This window comes from Marmota flaviventris, chromosome 17 (assembly GCF_047511675.1).
Source record: "Marmota flaviventris isolate mMarFla1 chromosome 17, mMarFla1.hap1, whole genome shotgun sequence".
Taxonomy (NCBI): domain Eukaryota; kingdom Metazoa; phylum Chordata; class Mammalia; order Rodentia; family Sciuridae; genus Marmota; species Marmota flaviventris.
The window spans coordinates 21,062,837-21,086,050 of record NC_092514.1 but is presented as its reverse complement, the minus strand read 5'-3'; the positions used below and the strand labels follow the sequence as shown (position 1 = coordinate 21,086,050).

The 23,214-nt window shown below is 39.7% G+C and overlaps 1 protein-coding gene across 1 annotated transcript in view; it reads left to right on the top strand.

The window, feature by feature from the left end:
• The window catches only part of Dnah9 (dynein axonemal heavy chain 9), a 332,320-nt gene that overhangs the window by 190,493 nt on the left and 118,613 nt on the right, over window positions 1–23,214 (top strand). Inside the window, exons 44-46 of the mRNA XM_027954056.2 lie at window positions 8,798–8,960; window positions 11,468–11,591; window positions 22,251–22,393. Of these exons, the coding sequence (XP_027809857.2) occupies window positions 8,798–8,960; window positions 11,468–11,591; window positions 22,251–22,393 (430 nt within the window). The remainder of the gene's footprint in view (window positions 1–8,797; window positions 8,961–11,467; window positions 11,592–22,250; window positions 22,394–23,214) is intronic.

The following is a 23,214-nucleotide window of genomic DNA, read 5'->3' as shown; positions in this document are numbered from 1 at the left end:
TTCTCTAATTGCTAGAGATGTTGAACACTTTTTTTCATATATTTGCTGATTGATTATATATACTCTTCTGAGAAGTGTCTGTTCAGTCCTTTAGCCTATTTATTGATTGGGTTTTTTGTTTTTCTGGTGTTAAGGTTTTTGAGTACTTTATATATCATATGCTTTATATATCTATCTGATGTGCTTGTGGTAAAGATTTGCTCCCATTCTATAGGCTTTCTATTCACCTGATTGTTTCTTTTGCTGAGAAGAATCTTTTCATTTTGAGTCCCTCCCATTTATTGATTCTTGGTTTTAATTCTTTCAGTATAGGAGTCTTATTAAGGAAGTTGGGGCCTAATCCAACATGATGGAAATTAGGGCCTACTTTTTCTTCCATTAGACGTAAGGTCTCTGGTTTAATTCCTAGGTCCTTGATCCACTTTGAGTTGAGTTTTGTTCATGGTGACAGACAGGGGCTTAATTTCATTTTGTTGCATATGGATTTCCAATTTTCCCAGCACCATTTGTTGAAGAGTCTGTCTTTTCTCCAAAATATGTTTTTGGTGCCTTTGTCCAGCCACATCAATGTTTATAGCAGCACAATTCACAATAGCTAAATTGTGGAACCAACCCAGATGCCCTTCAGTAGATGAATGGATAGGGAAACTGGTATATATACACAGTGGAATAGAACTCAGCATTAAAAGATAATAAAATCATAGCATTTGCAGGTAAATGGATAGAGTTGGAGAATATCATGCTAAGTGAAGTAAGCCAATCCCCCCCCAAAAAACAAAGGCTGAATGTTTTATTTGATATGAGGATGCTGACTCATAATGGTGATGGAGCGGGGGAGCATGGGAGGAATGGAGAAATTTTAGATAGGGCAAAGGGGAGGGAGGGGAAGGGAGGGGCAAGACGGTAGAAAAAAAGTGGAATAAATTAGACATCATTACCTAAGTACATATATGAAGTCACAAATGGTGTGACTCTATTTTGCATACAACCAGAGAAATGAAAAACTGTGCTTTATATGTATACTATGAATTGAAATGCATTCTGCCATCATATATAAAAAAATCAGAATAAATAATTTAATAAAAAAGGAACACTTTTTTTTAATGTTATAGGGTTTTTGTTCAAGTGCACACATTTCAAAAATTAATTATTCTTTTAAGTGTTGTTGCTATCCAATGAATGAATGATTGGCAGTAATCGGCAAGCTTTCCAGATAAATTCCACTTACACTACCAGTGCTAGCCCCAGAACTGCTCTACATTCCCCAGTCTGAGTTCCATCCACCACACTCCCTGCCCTACCAAATCCTCCCTCTCTGCTTGTGGTTTTCATGAAACAAAATCTGCTTCATCTTCCATTTCTCTGAGTTCATCCTTCTCTGGTGGACCTGAAAAATCAATGGACCCCTGAGTGGAGGAAAGCTGTTTCCTTCCTGGGCCCAGGTACCCCAGAGTCTAGGGAATTGTAAGTCTCCTCCTTACCCCCTTCCTCACACCCCCCCCAGGCATGTTCAAGTCATTTCTCCTTTTGTCCTTCACAAACCACAGCTCTTTCAAAGCACACGGAATCCAGGTTCCATGCTACTTCTCCCCTTGTGATTGTTGACAGGTGACTTCCAGTCGCTCCTCAGTGCTGAGCCATCTCTCTCTCCTCACCCATTGCTTTACTCATTTCTGGCCTCTAGTCCCCCTTCTTTCTGATCCTTGGTCTCCTGCACTCCTATGATCTTTTCTTCCACTTCACTTCAGCCCCTTATATATAGTCCCTGCCCTAGAACATCTACCATCAATGGTGAACTCACCTCCAAAATCTGAATTTCAATTATCCCACTCTCCACCCTGTACCTCCTACCCTTCCACTCACCTGTCTTTTAGTCCACCTCTTCTTAAACTTCATCAAGACTTTGCTTCATGGGCCACCTACCTTCTCAAGCTCCCCCTACCATGTCTTTACTTTCTCCCTCACCTACAATCCTACAATGGATTCCGTCATCCTGGTACAAACTCCCCTACCTCTCCTGTCATTGTACCCACATGGAAAAGCCCCACTTTGGTGAAACCAGTCTGTTACCTTGTTCCACATCTGTCCTCAACCAGCTGTTTTTGGTTGAAGAAGAGTCCCTCACCATGTTTGTGCTAGTCATTTTTTTTTTTTTTTTGCATTGCTATGACAAAATACCTAACGATGACAACTCTCAGGAGAAGAGATTTCTTTTGGATCATGGTTCAGAAGATTCAATCCATGGTCAACTGGTTCCAAGGCAGAAATATCATGGTGGAAGGGTATGGCAAAGGAAAGTGGCTCATCTCGTAGAGGAAGGAGCCAGGGAAAAGACAGACCATTCTAGGACACACTCCCAGTGACTTACTTCCTCCCAGTATCAGCTGACAGAGACCTCACGATTTTATCATTCCCTAAAAGTGTGACCTCTGAATCTTGATGCATTGGTGGCTACATTTTAACATATGAGCTTTTAGAAGATACTCCAGATCCAAATCATAACAATATTGACTAGATTTGCTTTAGTGTTGTGGCCACAATATCAAGTAGGCCCTCAATGTTGCTAGAATTCCTCCTCCATGATCTCGAACATTTTGTTCCCTTGTCTTTCCAAGATAATTGCACTATATGTTTTTCCTTTCTCATCAAACTTCTAATACTTCTCCCCTCTCTTTAATCCCAGGTAACAAACACATCTCTTGATTCACTGAGAATTCTTACACCTGCCTACCTGGGATACCTGTACAGCCCATGTATTTCATAAGCATCCTACCTACAAAATTGTGCCTTCCTTGCTGTTTTAATTAATGAGTTTGGTTCTTACCTGGGGCTGATCCCTTCATACATGTGGATGGGATCCCAACCCTCCTTATCTTCTCAGTGACTTTACTTCTTCCTATAATTATCATCTCTGCCTCTCTATCTCTCCTTCTCCTTTTTCTTCTCTCTCCATTTCCCTCTCCCTCCCCTCTTTTCTCTCTCTCCTTTTTCATGTTACCCCATCATTAATTTCTGTATGCACATTAATGTACATACACACCTACCATGTTACCACTTACCCAGGAAATAATAAAATATTCCTTGATCTTCGTATCCCTTCCCATCTACTACCCCTCATTTCTCTCCAGCAAAACTCACCAAAGAAATTATCCATGCTTGTCAGACCTCCTCACCTCTAATTCTCCTCAACCCACTTCTTACCATCTGAACAAAGCAGTTCCCACTGTAATCACCACAGACTCACCTCTTGCTAAGGTCAGTTGACATCGCTCGTATTACTGGACACCCTGTTGCATTTTTTCATGATTTATTATTGTGTCTACTTTCCTGGCATGCATCCATCCATTCATCCAACACATGTTTATGGATTAGACCACCATAATATGGGTGTGGGGGATCTTGGTTTTATTGACTACAGATCCCCAATACCAGGACATTGTCTGGAATCTAGCAGGTGCTCTATAAAACTTTTTAACATATCATATAGGAATAAACCAAGTAGAGGAGAATAAAGGGAAGGGGGAGATGCTGGGAGATGAAGAATCCAATTTCAAATAGAGTGATCCAGAGGCCTTACCAAAAATGCAGTATCTGATATGACACATAAGACATAAAAATTACCATGGATCAGGTTCACAGTGCTTTGAATATATAAAATTTTTAAAACATTTGTTTTTAAAAAAATTCATGTCCCATTCCTTATAAAAAGACCTAAAGAAGATAAGGCCTATTGTTCTCCCTATATTGTAAATGAGAAGAGAAGTTGCCTGAGGTCACACACCTTATAGATAGGAAGTCAAGTCTCACACCTGTGCAGTCTGGGTCCAGAGTCTGTGCCCTTGGCCTTCACACATGATGTTTTCCCATAAGCTTCTCCCACCCTCCATGAATCCAGTACAGGTTCCTTGGGTACACAGCCTGTCTTGCTCATTGCCGAATCTCTAGTACCTTGGACAGTGCCTAGTACATAGTAGGTATTCAGTAAATAAGGGCTTAAAATGTCTATTGACTAACCCTGTGATGGTGCAGCCAGTATTTTCCCTCCTTTTTAAGAGCTACCAGCACCTCTGCATCAGTTTTGGAGCTGAGGCGAGTCTTTGCCCTTTAAGGGTGAATTTAATTTGGGAGAACAGCTAGTGATTCCCAACATGGGTGATCAAACTGACGGATATTGTTTTTAGGGAAAAAAAAAAATAAGGGCTGGTTATGAGAACTGGCTTCTCTCCTGAGGCTCATAAACAGAGTCTAAAGATCATTTCCAAAGAGAGGCCTGAGCCACTTTTAGTGATGGCAAAACAACTGGGAAAATGAACTGTCTTGAAGGGGCAATGCTGAAGCACAGAGTGTATTTGGATGTATAATTTCCTGTACATTTGTTTTTAAAAAAAATCCATGTCCCATTCCTTTCCCCTTGCCCTGCCCTTCCCTCCTCTCCCTGTGGGCTCATTGACCCCTCTGCGCTGCCCCTACCGGCCACATAACCTTAGACCACAAAAAAAGGGAGGCCAAACAATGCACTGAGAAACATGAATGATAAACAGCAAGATGCCACAGCCTCTAGGTGTCCAAGACTCAGAGCATTTAGGGCTTGCTCCGGGAAAATACCACCCCCTGAGACCTGAGTTGGGAGTGGCACAGGAGAAGAAAATTATCTGTATGTGCTTTCTGAGGAACCTAGGAGTCCTGTGGGGCAGGGGATGCAGAACAAGGTGAGAGTCAGCCTATTTTAATGGTGCAGGACGACCTATGTTCATTGTGACTTCATCTGTCTATTTTCTTCTTGTCACTAGAACATTTTAGTATTTTCTTTTGTTGGATGCCCCGACACCTTCTCCCAATGTTATTTCTTTCCCTTCTCCTGCTTTAAACCCAATAACGGTAGGTGTAGGTTCTGGAGGGTGAGTCCCAGGTCTGCCATGAATTGGCTGGGGTGCTTTGGCAAGGACACCTAACTTCCCCAAGCCTCACATTCTTCATCTGGAAATCGAGAATAATAAAAATACCCTCGTGGTAGGGTTGTTGCTGCCTACGGGAAATGCTTCACCCCGAGAAAGCAGTCAATACATATTCATTTTTCTCTTGGTGCTCTTGCTTCCCTTCTCCATAATACCATTGAATTTGTTCTTCTATTGAATTCCTTCATTTTTTTTATTTTTATTTTTTTTATTTCTTACATACATGACAATAGTGGAATGCATTACAATCATAATTATCCATTCACAACACCTTCATTATTTCATCAGATTCTCCTTCTGCCTTTTCTTAAAGCCTTCAACTAGATCTTTTCACCCACTTTTGACACCGTCTTCATTCATCTTTTTCTTTGCCTCTTTGTTTTGTTTTTTTGCACTCCCACGTGGATTTTCTGCCTGCTCCTTTTTTTCTTTGAGAATCACTTAGCCATCATTAGCAAAAAAGAACTTCAGATGTACTTCTTTTGTGCCCAAAGTATCTTATTAGTTCTCCAGGGGATTTGTGTGTGTGTGTGTGTGTGTGTGTGTGTAGTCTTCAATAAACCAGCCTTCTCCAGCTGTGCTGTGTTGCATCTTCAGCTTTTGTTTTTAATCTCCCAGAAATTCAGTAAAGAGCTTAACATAGACTGGCGGTGGCTGGCTGGCCCAGGAGCTCTTTAGAATATTGATCTTCTTTTTAAATTTTGTAATTTAAATGCAGAACCCTTTGCCCTCCTCGGAGGTTGTTAATGAATCCCCAGCTAGAACCTGATGCTGACAACTGCAGACTTAGCCATTCTTCTTTGGAAACTTCATCACTAACGATGTGTTTTCCATTTAGATATCGAATGACATGAGCAAAACTGAGTTCAGGCCTTCTAGAATACAGCTGGGTATTGGACATCCCGGAGAACCCAGTTGGAGTCCAAATCTTCCCCCCAAGATTGCCCCTCTCCTCCACGAATCCATTCCCACCTCCCCTTTTCTAAATCAGGAGAGAGAACCTGGATATCTTAGCACCTTTCACAAAGGAGACACAAAGCAAATGACCCCTTGCACATAGCACCATGAATAATTACATACATCGTCCCAAATGTGACACTGAGTTTAAGGCATGGACATGTTCTATTTTACTTCAATAAAATTTTGTTGGATATCTTCAATGTGCCAGCACGGAAATGCATACCAAACAAGTAGGCACACTCTTCAGATGTTGTGAAATGATGGTTTAATAAGAGAGCAAGAGAAGTAAAATTCTAGCTGAAAAAGAGTATAAATCTTCTAATTAAATTATTAAAGTGAAAAAGTAAAATCATTAAAAAAAACAGTAAATGCAGATCAGTAAATAATTCCTAAATACTTAGATGAATGAATTGTAACTACATAAAATTCAGTGAGATATGATTTTAAATTCTGAAAATTTCTGTGCATCCAAAGTACCTTAAAGAAAACTAAAAGGTAATAGTGAAAAGTTGGAGGGTAATTCAAAACATACATAAAAGGTCCTTACAAATGTAGAAGCCCACTTAAATTTAAAAGTGGGCAAAGGACATGAACAGAAAATTTACAAAATAAAAAAATATAGAAGGATCAATAAGCATGATAAAGGTTCAATTCCATAAAAAAATTAAAATTAAAACAATAATATTTTTAGCCACTAAATTGGCAAAGATTTATGTACGTGTGTGTGTGTGTGTGTGTGTGTGTGTGTGTGTCTACTTGCATGCATGCATGTGTGAGGTTGGGCACCAGGCCCCCCTTCATGCAGCTGGTACTGATTGTTGACACACATATACTTGTGCCATTTCCTTCCCAACAACAAATACAATGAGGACCCACAGTTAGTTTATGCTAATTCTGACCAAGTCATCAGTACATGCAAGAAATTTGCCCTAATAAGAAAATTCATCCCAAAGAAGCTCAGCATGAGCCCTGTGACCTCACACATACTTATTGTAACTTGTCAAACCCCACCCACCAAAACTACTTCCCAGCCCTCCCTCCAAACTGATGTCACACAGACCTTAAGTCACTGCACCATTACTTAATTTGGGTATAGCATTCCTAATTATAATATCATTAACATAGACAGGAAAATACGAATGTATTCTGTGAAATTCAATTTCAAATGTATCCCTGTTCTATTTGGCCAAATGCTACCTGAATTCTTATTCTACATTCACGGATTTATATTCTAATTCAGTGACTACAATCCAATAAATCCTCATCCTGCAATACCACAGATTCACCTTTTGATCAGTTTTACCTTAGAAAGGTAAAACTTAGTGCTATCTTCTGGGGGTGGTTTTCTGGAACATATCAAAAGCTACAGAAAGTGTCCTACTGCCTGACTCAGCAATTTTACTCCTAGGAACTTATCCCAAGGAAAAAAATTGAGATCGAAACAAAGAGATTATATTTTATTATTTATAGCTGCACTATGTTGGAGACAATCTAAACATCCAACAGTAGGCTATTACAGATAAGCAACTTATTCTATTTTTATACCAATATAATATTCATGTTTTATACAATATTGTCCCAGCATCAAAAGCAAGATTCAGCAGATTGTTACTGTCAGAGGGAAATAATCAGAGTATAATGCTAAATGAAAAAAAAAAAATGGTTCAAAACACTACCTTCAGTCTAAAGGGTGAACCCAAACCCAATTTTTAAAAATTGACAAGATATAAATATATTGACTTTTTAGGTGTAATGAATGTATGTATGCATAACTACGTATTTACAAAAAATTTAGATAGTAGGGAAAAGTCCACGAGGCCAGTTAATTATTAATATCAATAATGTTTCTTACTAGATAGCAGCCAATTGTGTATTTTTTCCAGTGTTTTATAGATTTTGTGCAATGCATAGCCATTGTTTTTAAGATGGACATGAAAAGGGAACAGGAGTTCTTTTTATAAATAACGTGCACCCAGGAGTAGGCTTAGAGAAAAGGTTGGCAGCGTCTCCTAGAGAGAGTTTGGAGGGCTTGATGCAGAGTGGCGTTTGAGGAAGGCTTGGAGGGACCAGGGCCGTGGCTTCCTTTGGAGAGGGTGGTCTAAGCCCAGCATGAGACCTGGAATATTTCCCCATGCTGAGGTGGACACCGAGGGCGATGAGAAGAAGCTAAGCCATGAGGGGAAGAATCCAGAAGCCAAAGATGTGGGGGTCTTGCAGGTTGGCAATGAGAATCTGCAAACATTCATTATAAGAGCATCGAGGTCCATCAAGGACTGAAGGAGGCAGAGAGAAACTATGTCAGGCTCTGTTCTTACCCTTCCTGCCTCATGCTCCTCTTCTTTCCTAAGACGAACACACTGTTCTGGTCTTGCTATGTCCCCAAGCCTCCCCTGATATTAATAATAATAATAATAATAATAATTATTATTATTATTATTATTATTATTATTATTATTTTAGTAATATGTCTTCTACTTTTCTCTTTTTCCTGTTCCCTCTTCTTGCCCAAAAGCACAAATAGGGGAGACTAAGTGAAGTGGGATGGGGGGCGGGCAAAGTCAGGCTTAGTGGGGAGAAGAGGGAGAGGAATCCTGGGCCCTCCCCATCCCTGTGGCTGACCCCTGCACAGTGCTGCCTGCCTGGCCTGGACTTGTCTCTCCCTGGTTCACTGAAGGCTATGGATTCAAGCAAATCAACAGCAACTTTAGCCCACTTGGGCAAGAAGGCAGAGCCAGGTTTGGGGACATTTTATCAGGTTCCCCATCACTCAGCCCATGATGCGCTGCTTCCAAGGAAAGTTCCTATTCCCCCTAAGATGGTTATATGCCTCGTACTGGGAAAAGTCTGATCAAAGCAGCAGGCCTCTGCTTCTTCCTCTGTAGCTGCCATATCAATCGCATCTTGGAGTCCCCACGGGGGAATGCTCTGCTGATTGGTGTAGGTGGGAGCGGCAAACAGAGTCTGACAAGGCTCGCGGCTTTCATCAGCTCCATGGATGTGTTCCAGATCACGCTGCGCAAAGGCTACCAGATCCCTGACTTCAAGGTGAGAAGGCCCCCCCAGCGGTGGGGAGTAGGCTCAGCCTCTGTCCAACCACCCACGACTCCTTGTCAGCCTTCCTTAGCTCTCTAGTTCCCCTGTCCAGAGTCTCCCTTTAATTGTCCATTTTCTCCTTAGTGTCTGGGTTGGTGACAGGAGGGGCTCTTTTCTTATTAGACTCAGCCTGTGCAAGCAGTGACCTCTCCAAGGTCTGCCTTTGCAAGTCCTCAGCTGCCCTTACGACATCCGTGGGACCTCAGCTTTTGCCCCAAATCTATATCAAATTCAGCATGCAGCTTGCTAGCTTCCCTAGTACATGCAGGAAGAATCCCAACAGTCTTCCCAAGTTTTATTAAGAAATTCAGATTTTAAAAGATGGATTCAATAATCACTGGCCCCCTCAGGTCCTGCAGTGACATTTTCTGGTTTCAGAGAGCAGCCCTTAGGAGCCATGCATGATGCATGTTCTGGAAAGTGAAGAAAGGACACATACAACCTTCAGAGATCCTTTGTCTCGTCCTCTCACTTTTATGCATGGCCACAACCAAGTCACAATAGAAAGTCATGGTGTAATTTATATCAAGATGCTGCCTTTCCTGTTCCTGGAAGAACTCCAGCCAGCCCTGAGCCACCTGCTCTCATAATATTCCAGCCACTGATGGGAGAGGCACATGCTGGCTTCTGCTCTGAAGCCACAGCTCAGGCTCTTGACACTGGCTGTATCCAAGGTCATGCATCAGGTTCACATTAGGTCTTTCTTCGGTGTTTCAAAAAAAAAAAAAAAAAAAGACAAAACAAGACAGCATAGTAATGGGAACTATGCATTTACAGAATGATGTAAGACAGTAGTTCTACATTGAGACTTTGGCTAAATCCCAGAATCACTGGGGATCTTCAAATAACGCCAAAGGCTGCATCCCATCCCCAGCTATTCTGACTCAACTAGCATGAGAAATAGCCTGGGCATAAGGGTTTTTCAAAGCATCCTCCAGATGATTCTAATGAGAGTTAAAAAACACTGCCTTAGATCATTTTGTAAAAGCATAAGGTAAGAACCATTGATCTAAAAGGAAGTGTATTATCTTGAATTATTTGGATACCAAGAAAGCTCTGCAATAATGTTACTAAAAGCTCAGTCCTTGCCCCCTATGCCAATCCAATAACAAGGACACAGTTTTGAGAAAAAGGAAAAATAAGTTTTATTGCTTTGCTCCGAAAGGAGAAGCACAGGGGATTCCTGTTCCAGAGGCTGTGATTCTGTCAATCAAGGGAAGCAGGGGGCTTTTAAAGAGGTGTTTAAAGGCTACAGTCCAGTGTTCTCTGTTGGAGATGTAATTCACTTGCTCATTTGGGAGATAGTCATTTCTGAGATCTTCCTGTGCCATCCCCAAAGTCTGGATTACTTCGTTCCTGTGGTGGGGTGTGTGCTCAAGGACAGATAACTCTGTCTAGCATGGGAAGAAAGGTAATCCTGTTTCCCTGAGATTAGAGTGAGAGAGAGAGAGAGAGATTAGGGAGGGGCAGGGAGAGAGGAAGCGAAAGAAACATGTCCATTTTAAAAATAAGTCACAGTGGCTGAGCAGCCAGGGATGTATTCAAAGCACAAAGTGGACCACTGTTATAGTAACAGAATGTAGGAGGCTGTTAGGAAATGATCTCTGACAGGTGATAGGAAAGAGAGCAAGGTGTCTGGGGCTGTAGCTCAGTGGTAAAGCACTTGCCTCGAATGCGTGAGGCCTCAGCACCACCTAAAGATAAATAAATAAAATAAAGATATTGCATCCATCTACAACTAAAAAAGCTATTAAAAAGGAAGAAAGAAAAGAGAGCAAGGTACTGAACAATGGCTGAGCTTCGTGAAGTTGATATAGCAAAGGAACCGAGACTGACCATGCTGGGTAAAATTCAGGGCCCGGCATCCTTACCCCAAACTTCATCCATCCATAGTTTTGAACGTATGATTGCCTACAGGTGATTGTCTGTTGCAGGGAAAGTGTATTCCCCAATCTATATTTTTTTTCAACAAAAGTTTTGCTGGAGCTAGTCATAAGAACGCAAGATGCTGCCAACGTGAGATAGCCCCAAGAACAAAATCCTTCTGTCAAGACCAAAAGCAGTTACCTGCCTTCTAGAGCAGGTCATTTGCTTGCATAATAATACAAGTAAAACAGATGAACAGAGAACACCTCCATCCTTCGGAAAGGACCACCTCTCTTGTATCTGCACAAATCAAAAACTACAGGAGCTCATTAAGGAGTCACCATGGTTATATGAATTAGAGGTCCTCCCTGTGTGGTTTTACTCACCCAACTCCATTGGCACTGAGCCTGGGAGTGAGGCAGATTTTCCCTGCCTCTCAGTGCAAGGTAGCACTTCTCCCTGCCTCCCACTGTCACCTTGCTTTATTTCCAATTAAAATAGATAAGAAAATGGTTCCATTTCTAAAGAGTGGATTGGGGATCTCTTTCAAGAAGGTCCCCTTCTCAGGATTTCTGGTATCAATTTTCCCACAGGTGGACCTGGCTGGCCTGTGTCTGAAAGCTGGGGTGAAGAATCTCAGCACTGTGTTCCTTATGACTGATGCCCAGGTGGCTGATGAGCGGTTCCTGGTGCTCATCAACGATCTCTTGGCATCTGGTAAGAGGTTATTTGCATTTGAGTGTCTCTAATAGAGTCATTCAGAGGTGGATACATCCACCAAGGTCAGAAAAGATGAGTCATAGAAATGAGGGAGAAAATTGATAACAGTGAAGGACTGGGTCATTAAAGCCCTTCCCAGGTTTGGTGCTGGGCCCACTATCCTGGCTCTTAGATTCTACTTGCACTGCAAATCAGGCAATAATCTTGAGGCTGTCTTACTGGGACAAGATCTGGTTATGGGAAGAAAAGCAGGTAAGAACCTGGGAATCTGCTTAGTCAGAGAGAAGGTGCTATTTCTTCTCTATAACCATCATGAAGAAGAGCTGGAGGTTAGGTATTGGCAGAAAGAAACACACAGATAATGTATACCCAACACTGGTACAACTGGAAAAAATTGGGTTGTCAGTGTAATTCACCAAAGATTCAGAACCCGCTGGAAGCAGAAACAGATGTAGAATATCTCCGCATCATTTTCCTTAGTTCCTGATGACCTTGAGAGGAGTTGTCTAGTGCCCTGTGACACTATCTGTGTAAGATAGGACTTCACAGAAAAGCTTGACTCTTGCTACTCTATTGTTCTTATTGATTAATGTGTAATTCCCCCAAAATCATATATATATATATATATATATATATATATATATATATGTGTGTGTGTGTGTGTAACAAATTTACATGAGACAATAGAGTACATATGAAAATATAATGCATAAATTAAGCATCTATATAAACATGTATATATTTATATCAATTAAAGGGAGAACATATATTCCTGCCTCTTAAACCAAATGCAGCCTCTGTAAAACCACCTCTTCACCAGGGAAAAGAAAACAGCATTCCAAGATGTTCCTGAACAAAATTTCTTCCTCCAGCTTCCCAGAATTTCAAAAGTCCATTTCTCGACAACTTACCCCCTGGCTCTACTGAACATTCTTTAGTTTATAAAGTCAAAGAAATATGGTCCCAAGGTACATGTGTCCATCATCTGTCCCATGCCGTAAGTAACTTATTTCAGGATAGCTCCTGACAATCTCCAGGAGCTTCACTGCTTCAGAACATAGCCTGCTTCATATTTTGTGGCATTCCTCCTCATGCTCTGTCACTGTCATTCCATGAAGAGCCACTGGTCACCAGTCCAGACCATGCACTAGCAGGTCTTGTTTCTGAGGAGGGTCTGTGTCCCAGGTTCTTTAGCATGCTGGCTCCCCACACTCATTTCTTCCCCAGACTGCTCTGTTTACATTAGCAGACACTTTCCTACCAACTCCTGTGCATTTTCTGGAGTTGCAGGTATAGCTTCCTTATAAGGCTTCCATGTCAGAAAGAATCAAGGTTTGCATAGACGTATTAAGGTGGAGATATAGTTAAGATTAGCACTTTTTTTTCCTAATCTTTTTTTTTTTTTTTTTTGGTGGGGAGAGGTTGGGGGTACTGGATATTTCCCTTCCTAAATACTGCCTTTAACATCTCATCACTGTAGTAGTTAACCTACAATATTATCTCACCTTTTATTATTTTATTAAATGAAACAAACAAACAAAAAGGAATCCAATTGGCCTACCACTCTGAAACTATCCTACAGCCTAATTTTTAAAACCGCCTAAGAGAGTAAAAATGTGTTTCCAAAAATGTGTAGCTTTGGAGACGTCAGGCCTGGTGCCAGCCTCGCTCTGTTATTCAGTTGGCACCAATCCAGCCAGATCACCTTCTCCTAAAATAATGCCTGGGACATAGAAGTTGTTAGACTTTTGCCAAATGAAGTTTTAGTCCTCAATTAAGTATCTTTAATTTTTCATTTGGACAACAACTTTTCTCAAGTGCAAATGAATTTCTGAAGCCTTGCCCAGTGAAAACTTAATGAAGTCAGCCTCCTCCAAAGGCTTGGAGTTTCCGCTCACAGTTTCCTTGCAAGGCTTCTATGTCAAAAAGAAGCAAGCTTTGCCTAGACATGTTAAGGAAGAGATATAGTTAAGATTAGCACATTTTTTTTCTCCTAATCATTTTTGAGGGGAGGGGTACTGGATATTGAACCCAGGGGTGCTTACCACTGAGCAACATCTCCAGCCCTTTTTTATTTTTTTATTTTGAGACAGTCTCACTAAGTTGCTTAGGGCCTTGCTAAGTGGCAGAGGCTGGCTTTGAACTTGCAATCTTCCTGCCTCAGCCGTCGGAGTGGCTGAGAGTTAAACAGCCTTCTTTAACTTGACCACTTCAACAGGGAGGATTAGAGCATCTCTTAGTCCTAATTTCCCCTATCAAATAAACAATTTCTGGCAAGATTGTAACTGATTTCCAGGCCAATCAAGGTTGCAGGGACTTCTCAAAATCTCACCATCTTCTTAATTTTTTAATGTGGTTGGGTCATGTAATTACTCCATCCTTGAAAAGCACAATAAAGACTAGGAAAGTATACCTTGGGCTCCCTTGTCCATAACCCACTACTTCGGAGTTATCTATAAGTCCTTCCAGGTTGGCTATAAAAGCACAGTTAGTGGATGTCAATGATGCACCTCTTACAAGCTGGGTGGCCACCCAGGTTACAAGCAGATGAAGCGTATCTCTGAGCCATGTCCCTTGGATGCCACCATCTTAAATAGGGATCATGCAGATGCTGGTGACATTGTGCATTAAATGTGGACCCTTGCTGGATCTATAAAGCTTAATTCTTGCTATGTCCTTATTGGCCTGTTATGATAGACTCTGAAGAATGTACACCATCAAAGTCATGTATTTAAGGAACCCTTACAAAAGTTGTTCTCTTGTTCCTTGACCCAAGTTTAGCAAGTCCCCATCCTAATTTAGAAGAAGAAAAGAAAATTATCAGGTCAGCATCTCACCCTCTAGTTTTCCAGCCTTCCAGAAAGTTGGTTCATTTATTGCAGTACCCCTGCCCAATGAGCACTAACTGGCTAAGAAACTAGGAAACTATACCTTATATTTGGACCAATATCCTATTGGTATATAGAACAGTCGAGTCCAGGTGTGAGTCTCTTCCTATGCTAACTCTGATAGATTTCATATTTCATTTTACTCTGAAATTTTATGTTTGGAATTTGCTTTCACTTTTCAGAAGTCTTAATTACTTCCTTCCAAAATTAAGATCTCTTTTCCTTGACTTAGGCTAGATCATTTTCCACTTCTTCATTTACCCAACAATCACTTATTAAGCTCCCATGCTCCGGTCACGAGGTCCTATGCTTCTCTGAGAAACAGGTAGCCTCTGTATAGTCTAGGGAAGAGTGTAGAGCCAATTGGGCCCCTTCTCTTCTAAAGTCATAGGCACAGTTCAGTCTCCACCTTTGACTCAGACTGTTCTTTTTATATTTGGACCAATATCCGGTTGGTACACAGAACATGAAAAGATCACCTCCTCTTCTAGGTTGCCGTGTTAGTGTTCTACACATATCACATGAAGATGCAGAGTCTGGAAAGGTTTATAATGAACTTGGCATTAGAGGGTTCTCTTGTGAACAACTGGAACTGGGCTTCCATAGATGAATGAGCCTTCTATGCTGTTGTGTAAGCTGACTTCTGACCCAGTTTATCTGAAAGAAAGAAAAAAAACACAAAACTTGGAAAGTACGCATTGAACCTCTTGAATGTATTCCGTGGACTCATCATGGATCTGATCACAAGCAGTGCAACTTTGAACTCACATCTGATTGGTTCTCCAGATGCAAAAACAGAAATCCCAAGAGGGTGATGGAAAAAGATGCTTAAGTAATCAGCGTTTTGTGTTCCTTGTTGTGGTACCAAAGTCCCATACAGGTTCTTCTCAACTTTGTGTCTCTGTGGATTTCCTTACATGGCTAAATTTTCCTTCACTATATCCAAGGCAAAAACAATGGCCACCAGTTTTTCTCCCTAAACATTTCTGAATCCATATCTTCTCTATCAGAGTGCCTCTGATCTTGTCACCTTTTGATTCACAGACAATCCCCTGGTATTATACTTTAGACAAGGCTTATCAAAAGTACAGTTCCTGTATTAATTCCTAACTTAGTACAGGATAAAACCCAAGCCCCTTTTGTATCAGGAAATGCCTTAACTCTGAAGTAGCATATTATGCTGTTTTCTGACATCCTTATTCATGATGCTCATTTTGAACCTCATTTCCTTCTCTTTCTTGGTCTGGATTCACTCCTACCCATATTAGAAGACATGTCTTAAGTGTTATCTCTCTACTGATCCACTGTCACCCCTATGTAAGTCCCCTCTGTGTTCCTAAAGCAGTTGATATCATCTTTATATTGAAACAAGATTATAAATTCATGAAAGGCAAAGACTATATTGTGTTGGCTAATTTTATTTCGTAAATAATTCAGAGATACAAAAACAGAATGATTAAATACCTATCATCCAGTTTAGGAAGTAAAACAAAGCAGGTAAAACTGTAGCCACCTGCAGAGGCTGTATTTTTTTCTTCTTTCATACCTTCTGTGCTCAGCCCGTCTCCTGGCCCATAATTACTGTTCAGGAGGCATTCATTCCTTGAACAAAGGTGTGTAATATCAGGAAAATGACGTGCCATCATACATATTGCTTACTATCAAGGGACAACAGGTTTTCAGAAGTCTTCTTGCCATGGATAGACAGGAACAGACATACCAAAATAACTGTCACACTTCTCCCTTGATACCCAGGAAATATTTTTGATTTTTCAAAATGTGGTCAGGTTGAAACTCATAAGCAAGTGTAAGACTGGGGTCATGGAGAATCTAACCCTTAGTTTTACCCTTTTAATCACCACACTTCAGTTAACAGAACTTTGTGAAACTATCAGGGTCTCTTCTCACTCAAGCAGTTATGTCCTCTGAGGAATCTGAAACTAACACAGAGAAGATGAGCATTCATCTGTTTTGCAAAACGTTATTTTAATGACAAAACTATTTTAATGACCACAGAAAACCTGCAAGCACTTAGAGGCAAAAATAGTGTTTCCCAGTTTCAGGCCTCAGGAGGAAAGTTTTCAGATGTCTCAATAGCTTCTCCTCTGTTCCCATCACAAGTCCCCCCCCACCCCCCGGCAGTTCGTCTTCCTGCTTTCGACACGATGTGGCACATCACAGAATAAGTGACAGGAATATTGTCAGGAGAAACTGGAGGAACACATCTGAAAATCAGACTTTGCTAGGAATTCAGAGGCATTTATCTCTAGATATTTCATCTAGCAATCCCTTCTTACAGGTTCTTGGCATCCTGTGACAAACACCACCATCCTATGAGCCTGGAAAATCTCTAAATTAACTACATGCTTTCAGCATCTTGGCTCTGGGTAGCTCAGAAGCGGTGGTCAGCAGACATTTCTTACAAAGCATCAGGAAGTCAATACTTTAGGCTTTGAAAAGCACACATCTCTGTCACACCTACTCCACTCTGACATTGTAGTGCAAAAATCACCCCAGATAATACCTAAGAGTCCAGCTGCACCCAGTGAAGTTATTTATGGACAATAAAAGGTGAACTTCAAATAATATTCATGTGCCATTCAATATATCCAATTATCAAAAATTATAAAAAACATTCTTTGCTTACAGACCATACAAAAAGGAGGTAGAGAGCTACAGTTAGCCTGCCGGCCATCATTTGCCTCCTCAGTATCCTGCATCTTTTTTTTTTTTTTAAATAAATGATAGCAGAATGCATTACGATTCTTATTACACATATGCAGCACAACTTTTCATATCTCTGGTTGTATACATAGTATATTCACACCAATTTGTGTCTTCATACATGTACTTTGGATAATAATGATCATCACATTCCACCATCATTAATTACCCCCATGCCCCTCCCCCCCACCCCTCTGGCCTAACTAGAGTACGTCTATTCCTCCCATGCTCCCCCTCCCTACCCCACTATGAGTCAGCCTCCTTATGTCAGAGAAAATATTAAGGATTTGTTTTTTCATAAGGTGAAGGTACCACTGTTGTAACTGTAGACAGGTAGGGTGTGGCTGAAGGAAGTAGGTCACTTGTGGCATTTCTTTGGGTTTCTCTTTTGTCCCTGGTGAACCAAGCTCTCGCTCTCTCTCCCTCTCCCCCACCCTCTCTCTGCTTCCTGGTTGCCTTTGCTCTCCTCCTCTACACCTTCCACCATGATGCTTTACCTCACCCCAGGCCCACAGCTATGGAGCCAGCCAACCACGAACTGAACCTCTGAAACTGTGAGCCAAAAATAAACTTTTCCTCCTCAAAACTGTTCTTGTCACATCTTTGGATCACAGCAATGAAAAAGCTGATGAAAACACATGATATATAGTGTTTCCAACTTTTTAGCTATGCCACTGCTTCCTTCATTCCTCTCTCCCAATCTCATCTGTTTTATTTAAAGAAACTTATCTCATTCAGGATGAGCCTCTCAACTACCTTTACGCAACACTGTCAGTTTTCATTTCTTTGTATATTTCTCCCTTTCTCCAATATTACCATTCCACCTCTCCAAGACCAGTCCTTCATACTGAACTAAGAACCTACCCCCTGTAGTTCCTAATTCAATATTTTGTTCTAGTCCATCTCTTCTTTAGGAAAAGTCTTGTCTTTCAAATATGACCAAGTCTCTCCCTCAAAAAGAAAACTGTAAATCACCTTTCTCTCACTTGAAATGCAAGTAACAATCCCAGAGTATTTCCCCAGACTAAATTCTTAAAAGTATAAAACTCACTCCTTTCCCATTCTCCCCACCCATGTTAACTTTTTTCCCTTTGTTTTTCTATAATTTCTTTACAAGATATTTTGGGAGTCAAAATGTAATAAAACAAAAACACCCATGCAATTATGAACAATGTTGAAAAATAGAAACTTGTGCAGTTTGTCAGAGTTGCTTTAAATAGATACTCAAAAACTAGATCACTAGATTGCCTTGTACCTACATTTCAACATTGCTAAATAAAATGTCAAATTATTTTCTAAAGTAGTTCTGCAGATTTAGTTTCTGGTGCATGAATACTTGTTTCCTTCCAACCTCACCAATATTTGGTTTATCTGACGTGTTAATTTTTGTCAATAGGAATGAAAGGAAATCTCACTCATTCCTTTTCCCTTTTTTGCTAGTGACACTCAGGATCTTTTTGAGTGTTCTTTGGCCATTCCTGTTCCTCTTCTGTGAGTTGCCTATTTATATAATTGGTCCTTTGGCTCTTGGACTCTTTCTTATAGATTCATAGGATCACATAGAGCATGGAAGGGTGGTGTCTTTGTCTGGTGAATTTGAGGAATGAAATCCATGGACATAAGGGTGAGATCAAAGTAACAGGATTTATTGAAGTAAGAAAGAAAAAAGAGCTCCCAAAGAGGAGAGGCCCCAAGAGAAGGATGCCAACAGGTGTCTATGGTCTAGGTGTTTTTAAAGGTATATCTGATAACCCAGTGCAAGTGATTGGTAGAGTCAGGGATGCCAGCATGGACCAATCAAACACTTCAAGTTTTAAGCTTAATAAGCCAATCATAAGTGCATAATTTCAATCCCTTATTTACATAATTAGGGGGACAGCTCCAACCTTGTGGTTTGACACATTAGGGAGAAGAAGACACTTCAGGTAAGGGTCTACTTTGTGATCAGATGTTGCTAGGGGTAGGGACAAAGGTGACTAAAGAGGGGCTGCTCTGGTTGAAGCTGTGAGGAACAGAATTAGGAATTCTAAATCAGTCCTCCAGACCTGAGGTCTCCCTTCAGGTTGGCATGATGCCCCCTCCCCTCCTTACCTTCTCCAAGGCCCTTATCCTGGCTGTCAATGGAAGACCTATCTCCCTGCCTCAATAGGAGTTCTGTATATGCTTTGGATACTCACCCTTTTCTTATAATATGGGTTGTTAGTATCTTTTCAAAGTCTATGTCTGACCTTTATCATACCAATCTAGTTCTGATGTTATAAAAGTTAATGTTATTTTTTAATGCTTTGTGCTTTTCATGATCTATTTCAGAAATTTTTTCCTAACCCAATGCCATAAAAATGATTGCCTGTGTTTTAATTTTTTAATTATTACAGTTTTACTTTTCACATTTACATCTTTAATCCACCTTGAATTTATTTTCATAGAGTGATCTAATTGCATTTGCTATACTAATATTGAATTATCTTAGCTTTACTTATTTGTTCTCTATACCTTTACATGCTGATTTTTTTACATCAATTTCCTGTTCATATCTGTGTGTGTTTCTAGGTGGTACACATTCACTGTAATCATTTAGCCCAGTACTAACTTCACATTGCTTCAACAAACGTAGCTTTATAAAGAAATTTGATTTCTGGTATAGCAAATCCCTCCTTCTGGTTATTCCTAAAGAATGTCATTTGTTAAATCAAGTTTTATTATTTTTTATTTTTTAGTATCTTTTTCCATATTTTATTGGTGCATTATAATTTTCATAGTAGTGGGATTCATTGTTACATGTTATATATTACCTTTTTACCTCCATTGTTACATAATAATGGGATTCATTGTTACATGCTTATGATATAGCAATGTAATTTGGTCTCCATCCTTCCCCAGTATTTCCTCCTGTTGTCCCTCCCCCTAGCCTTTACTCTTTCATGTACATTTCAGAATATGCTTATCAAGGTCAAAACACAAACCCATTTGATTTTTTTATTGGAATTGTATCTTTGTGATAGTAGTACTACCACATCAATCCCCATGAACACTTATTAAGGGTTTCATTTTTTTCCATTCAGTAGTATGATGTGATTTTTACATTAAGATCTTGCACATCATTTTACGTATTTATTACTTAACTGCTTATAATGTTTGCTGGTATTCTAAATGATAACTTTTAAATTGCCTTTTGTTTTTTACTAGAGAACAAAAATGCAATTTAATTTCCAATATTGATTTTGTATCCAGTAAGCTTGGTTTTGAACATTCTTATGAGTTCTGATTATTTATGTGGATATTCTCTTAGGTTTTCTATGTATAAAATTAGATTTCAAACAATAATAGTTTTATTACTTTCTTCACTCTCCTTATACATTTTCCTTCTTTTTTCTCAACTTTGTGCAGTTTAAGACCTCCTATATAATGTTAAACAGAAAACAAGATAGTGATTGTATTTGTCTTGTTCTTGATTTAAAAGGGAATGTTAAATATTTTACTACTAGGATGTTTGTTTTGGGCTGGGGTTGATATCTATTATCAAATTAAGAGAAATATCTTTATTGCTAGTTTTCCAACAGTGTTTTAGAAATCCTATGTATCTATTTCAGTAGTTACACAGTTTTACTTCCTTAATCTATTAACAGTGAACTATTTCATAGAGTTTTTTTTAGTATTTGCTAACTTCACATTTCCAGGATAAGCTGGACTTAGTCACCATATATTGACTTTTATACAATAGTTAGAATTTCTTAAATTTTTATTTATCAGTGAGATCAAGCATATAATTTTATTCTCATATGCTACCTCATTAATACAGTGTTTTATTTAACTTTCAGAATTTTGCCCATCTGGTAAAAATTGATAATCAGGGTTGTTTCAATGTACATTTCTATTATTATGAGGCTGAGTGTCTGTTCATGTTTGACATCCTAATTTGTATAAGCTTAAAAGTAACTAAGCAGTTTGGATATGCATTTCTATGGTTACAAGTAAGGTTAGACCTCTATTCATATGTCCAAGAGACATTTTCATTTCCTTTACCGTAAACTCCTTTTCCATATTCTTCATTCTATCATTCTATTGATTTTCTGATCTTTTATTTGTAGATAATTTTTTACATATTAAAGAGATTGATCATTTGACAATAATCTAAATTAACATATATTTTCTTAATTTTTCCTCATATTTTTCTTAATTTTTCCTTTGTAGTTGTTGTTATTCTTTACCTATGGTATTTCAACCATGAATTTTAAAAAAAAAATTGTGTTGCCAAATTTATCAAATTTTATGCATCAAATTTATCTTTCTGCTAAAATAAATTAGTTGAGTTATAGTTAGAAAGTCCTTCCCCACTCAGAGGTTATGAGAATATTTTCTTTTTTGTTTTTATGGGGATTTTTTTTCCTAATAGTTAAATCAATGACCCATTTAAATTTACCTTAGCATACAATGTAAAATAAGAACCCATGATTTTTAGTTCTGTTTCCTTAATACTACATATTGAATTATTAAATAGTTCATCTTTTCCCCATGGATTTTAGGTATCATATTTATTTTATACCAAATTCTATGAAACCACTACTGCTTTCTCCCCCTCCTTTCTTATAGAAAATGATAGTTCACTCTTCTGAAATATAAGGATTTGCAATATATGTTTCTTATGGCTCTTTTCACCCACTATCTTAAAACTAAATAAATCTCCAGATTAATGTTAAGCTCTTTAAGAACAAAATTTCCAGAAGGGCCAACAATACAGTAATTATTAAATAAGTGTTTTACGTGAAAGAAGAAAAGTCTATTGAAATGCTACCAATTGTCAATGCCGGGACAATGCCCTATACCAATGCCAATGCCCTCCTCCTCCCTGCCCCATCCATTGCTAGACACTCCCCTATCCTGGGTCTGGTGTATTCATGGTGTCTCTCCAGCTCACCAGCAAGAGAGGTGGAACCTGGTGTAAACACCAAGACACCCGTGCTCCGAGGCAAGATAACCTCCCATGTCTGATTGCATCATTTAGCAAGATGCCAAAGCTGCCCATCCGCCCTCTGTTTATTCCCAGGAGAGATCCCAGATCTCTACTCAGATGATGAAGTTGAGAACATCATAAACAACGTGCGGAATGAAGTCAGGAGCCAAGGTCTGGTTGACAACAGGGACAACTGCTGGAAGTTCTTCATAGATCGAGTCCGACGACAACTGAAGGTAAAGAAAGATTGACCCACCGGGTAGACAGGGACCAGAAATGGTTCACGGGAGTCTACTGATATTTTTGGACATGGCCATCCTTACTGATTTTCTTGAGGGTAGGGGTGAGAGCGCAGTGCCCTTGTCAGCCTGAGCACCACTGGAAAGATGACTTTCTCATCTGCTTTATGGACCGTGCCCTCCCTTACATAATGTAGTTCCAGCATTTCTTGATCTCTTGCTAGGAAAGCTGGCTAGTGTGTATGGATGTGGTCTCTGTTAGATGTGCTTCACAATTCCCTGGAAGATCAGGTACACAAAGCCATGTCTGCTTCTCCCCCCACCTCATTTTTTTTTATTGGTGCATTATAGTTGTACAGATGGATGGGACCTTTTGTTACATATTCTCACATACACACAACATGCCAATATGATTTGGCCAATATCCTTCCCCAGCATTTCTTCCGTGCCTCCTCATTCTCCTCCCTGTGGTCTATTTTCTCTACTGATCTCCCTTCAATCTTTAGGAGATCTATCCTCACCTTCCTTTTCTTTTCCTCTCTAGCTTCCATATATGGGAGAAAACATACGACCCTAACCTTCTGAGTTTGACTTATTTTGCTTCACATGATGGTCTCCAGTTCCATCCATTTTCCTGAAGATGCCATAATTTCATTTTTATTTATGGCTGAATAAAACTCCCATATATAACAATAGTTACATTTTCTTCGTCCATTCGCCCATTGATAGACACCTAGGCTGACTCCAGAGTTTCACCTCTGTGAATTGTGCTGCTGTTGGCTATGCATGTGTCAGTGGAGTAAGGTGGCTTTAATTCT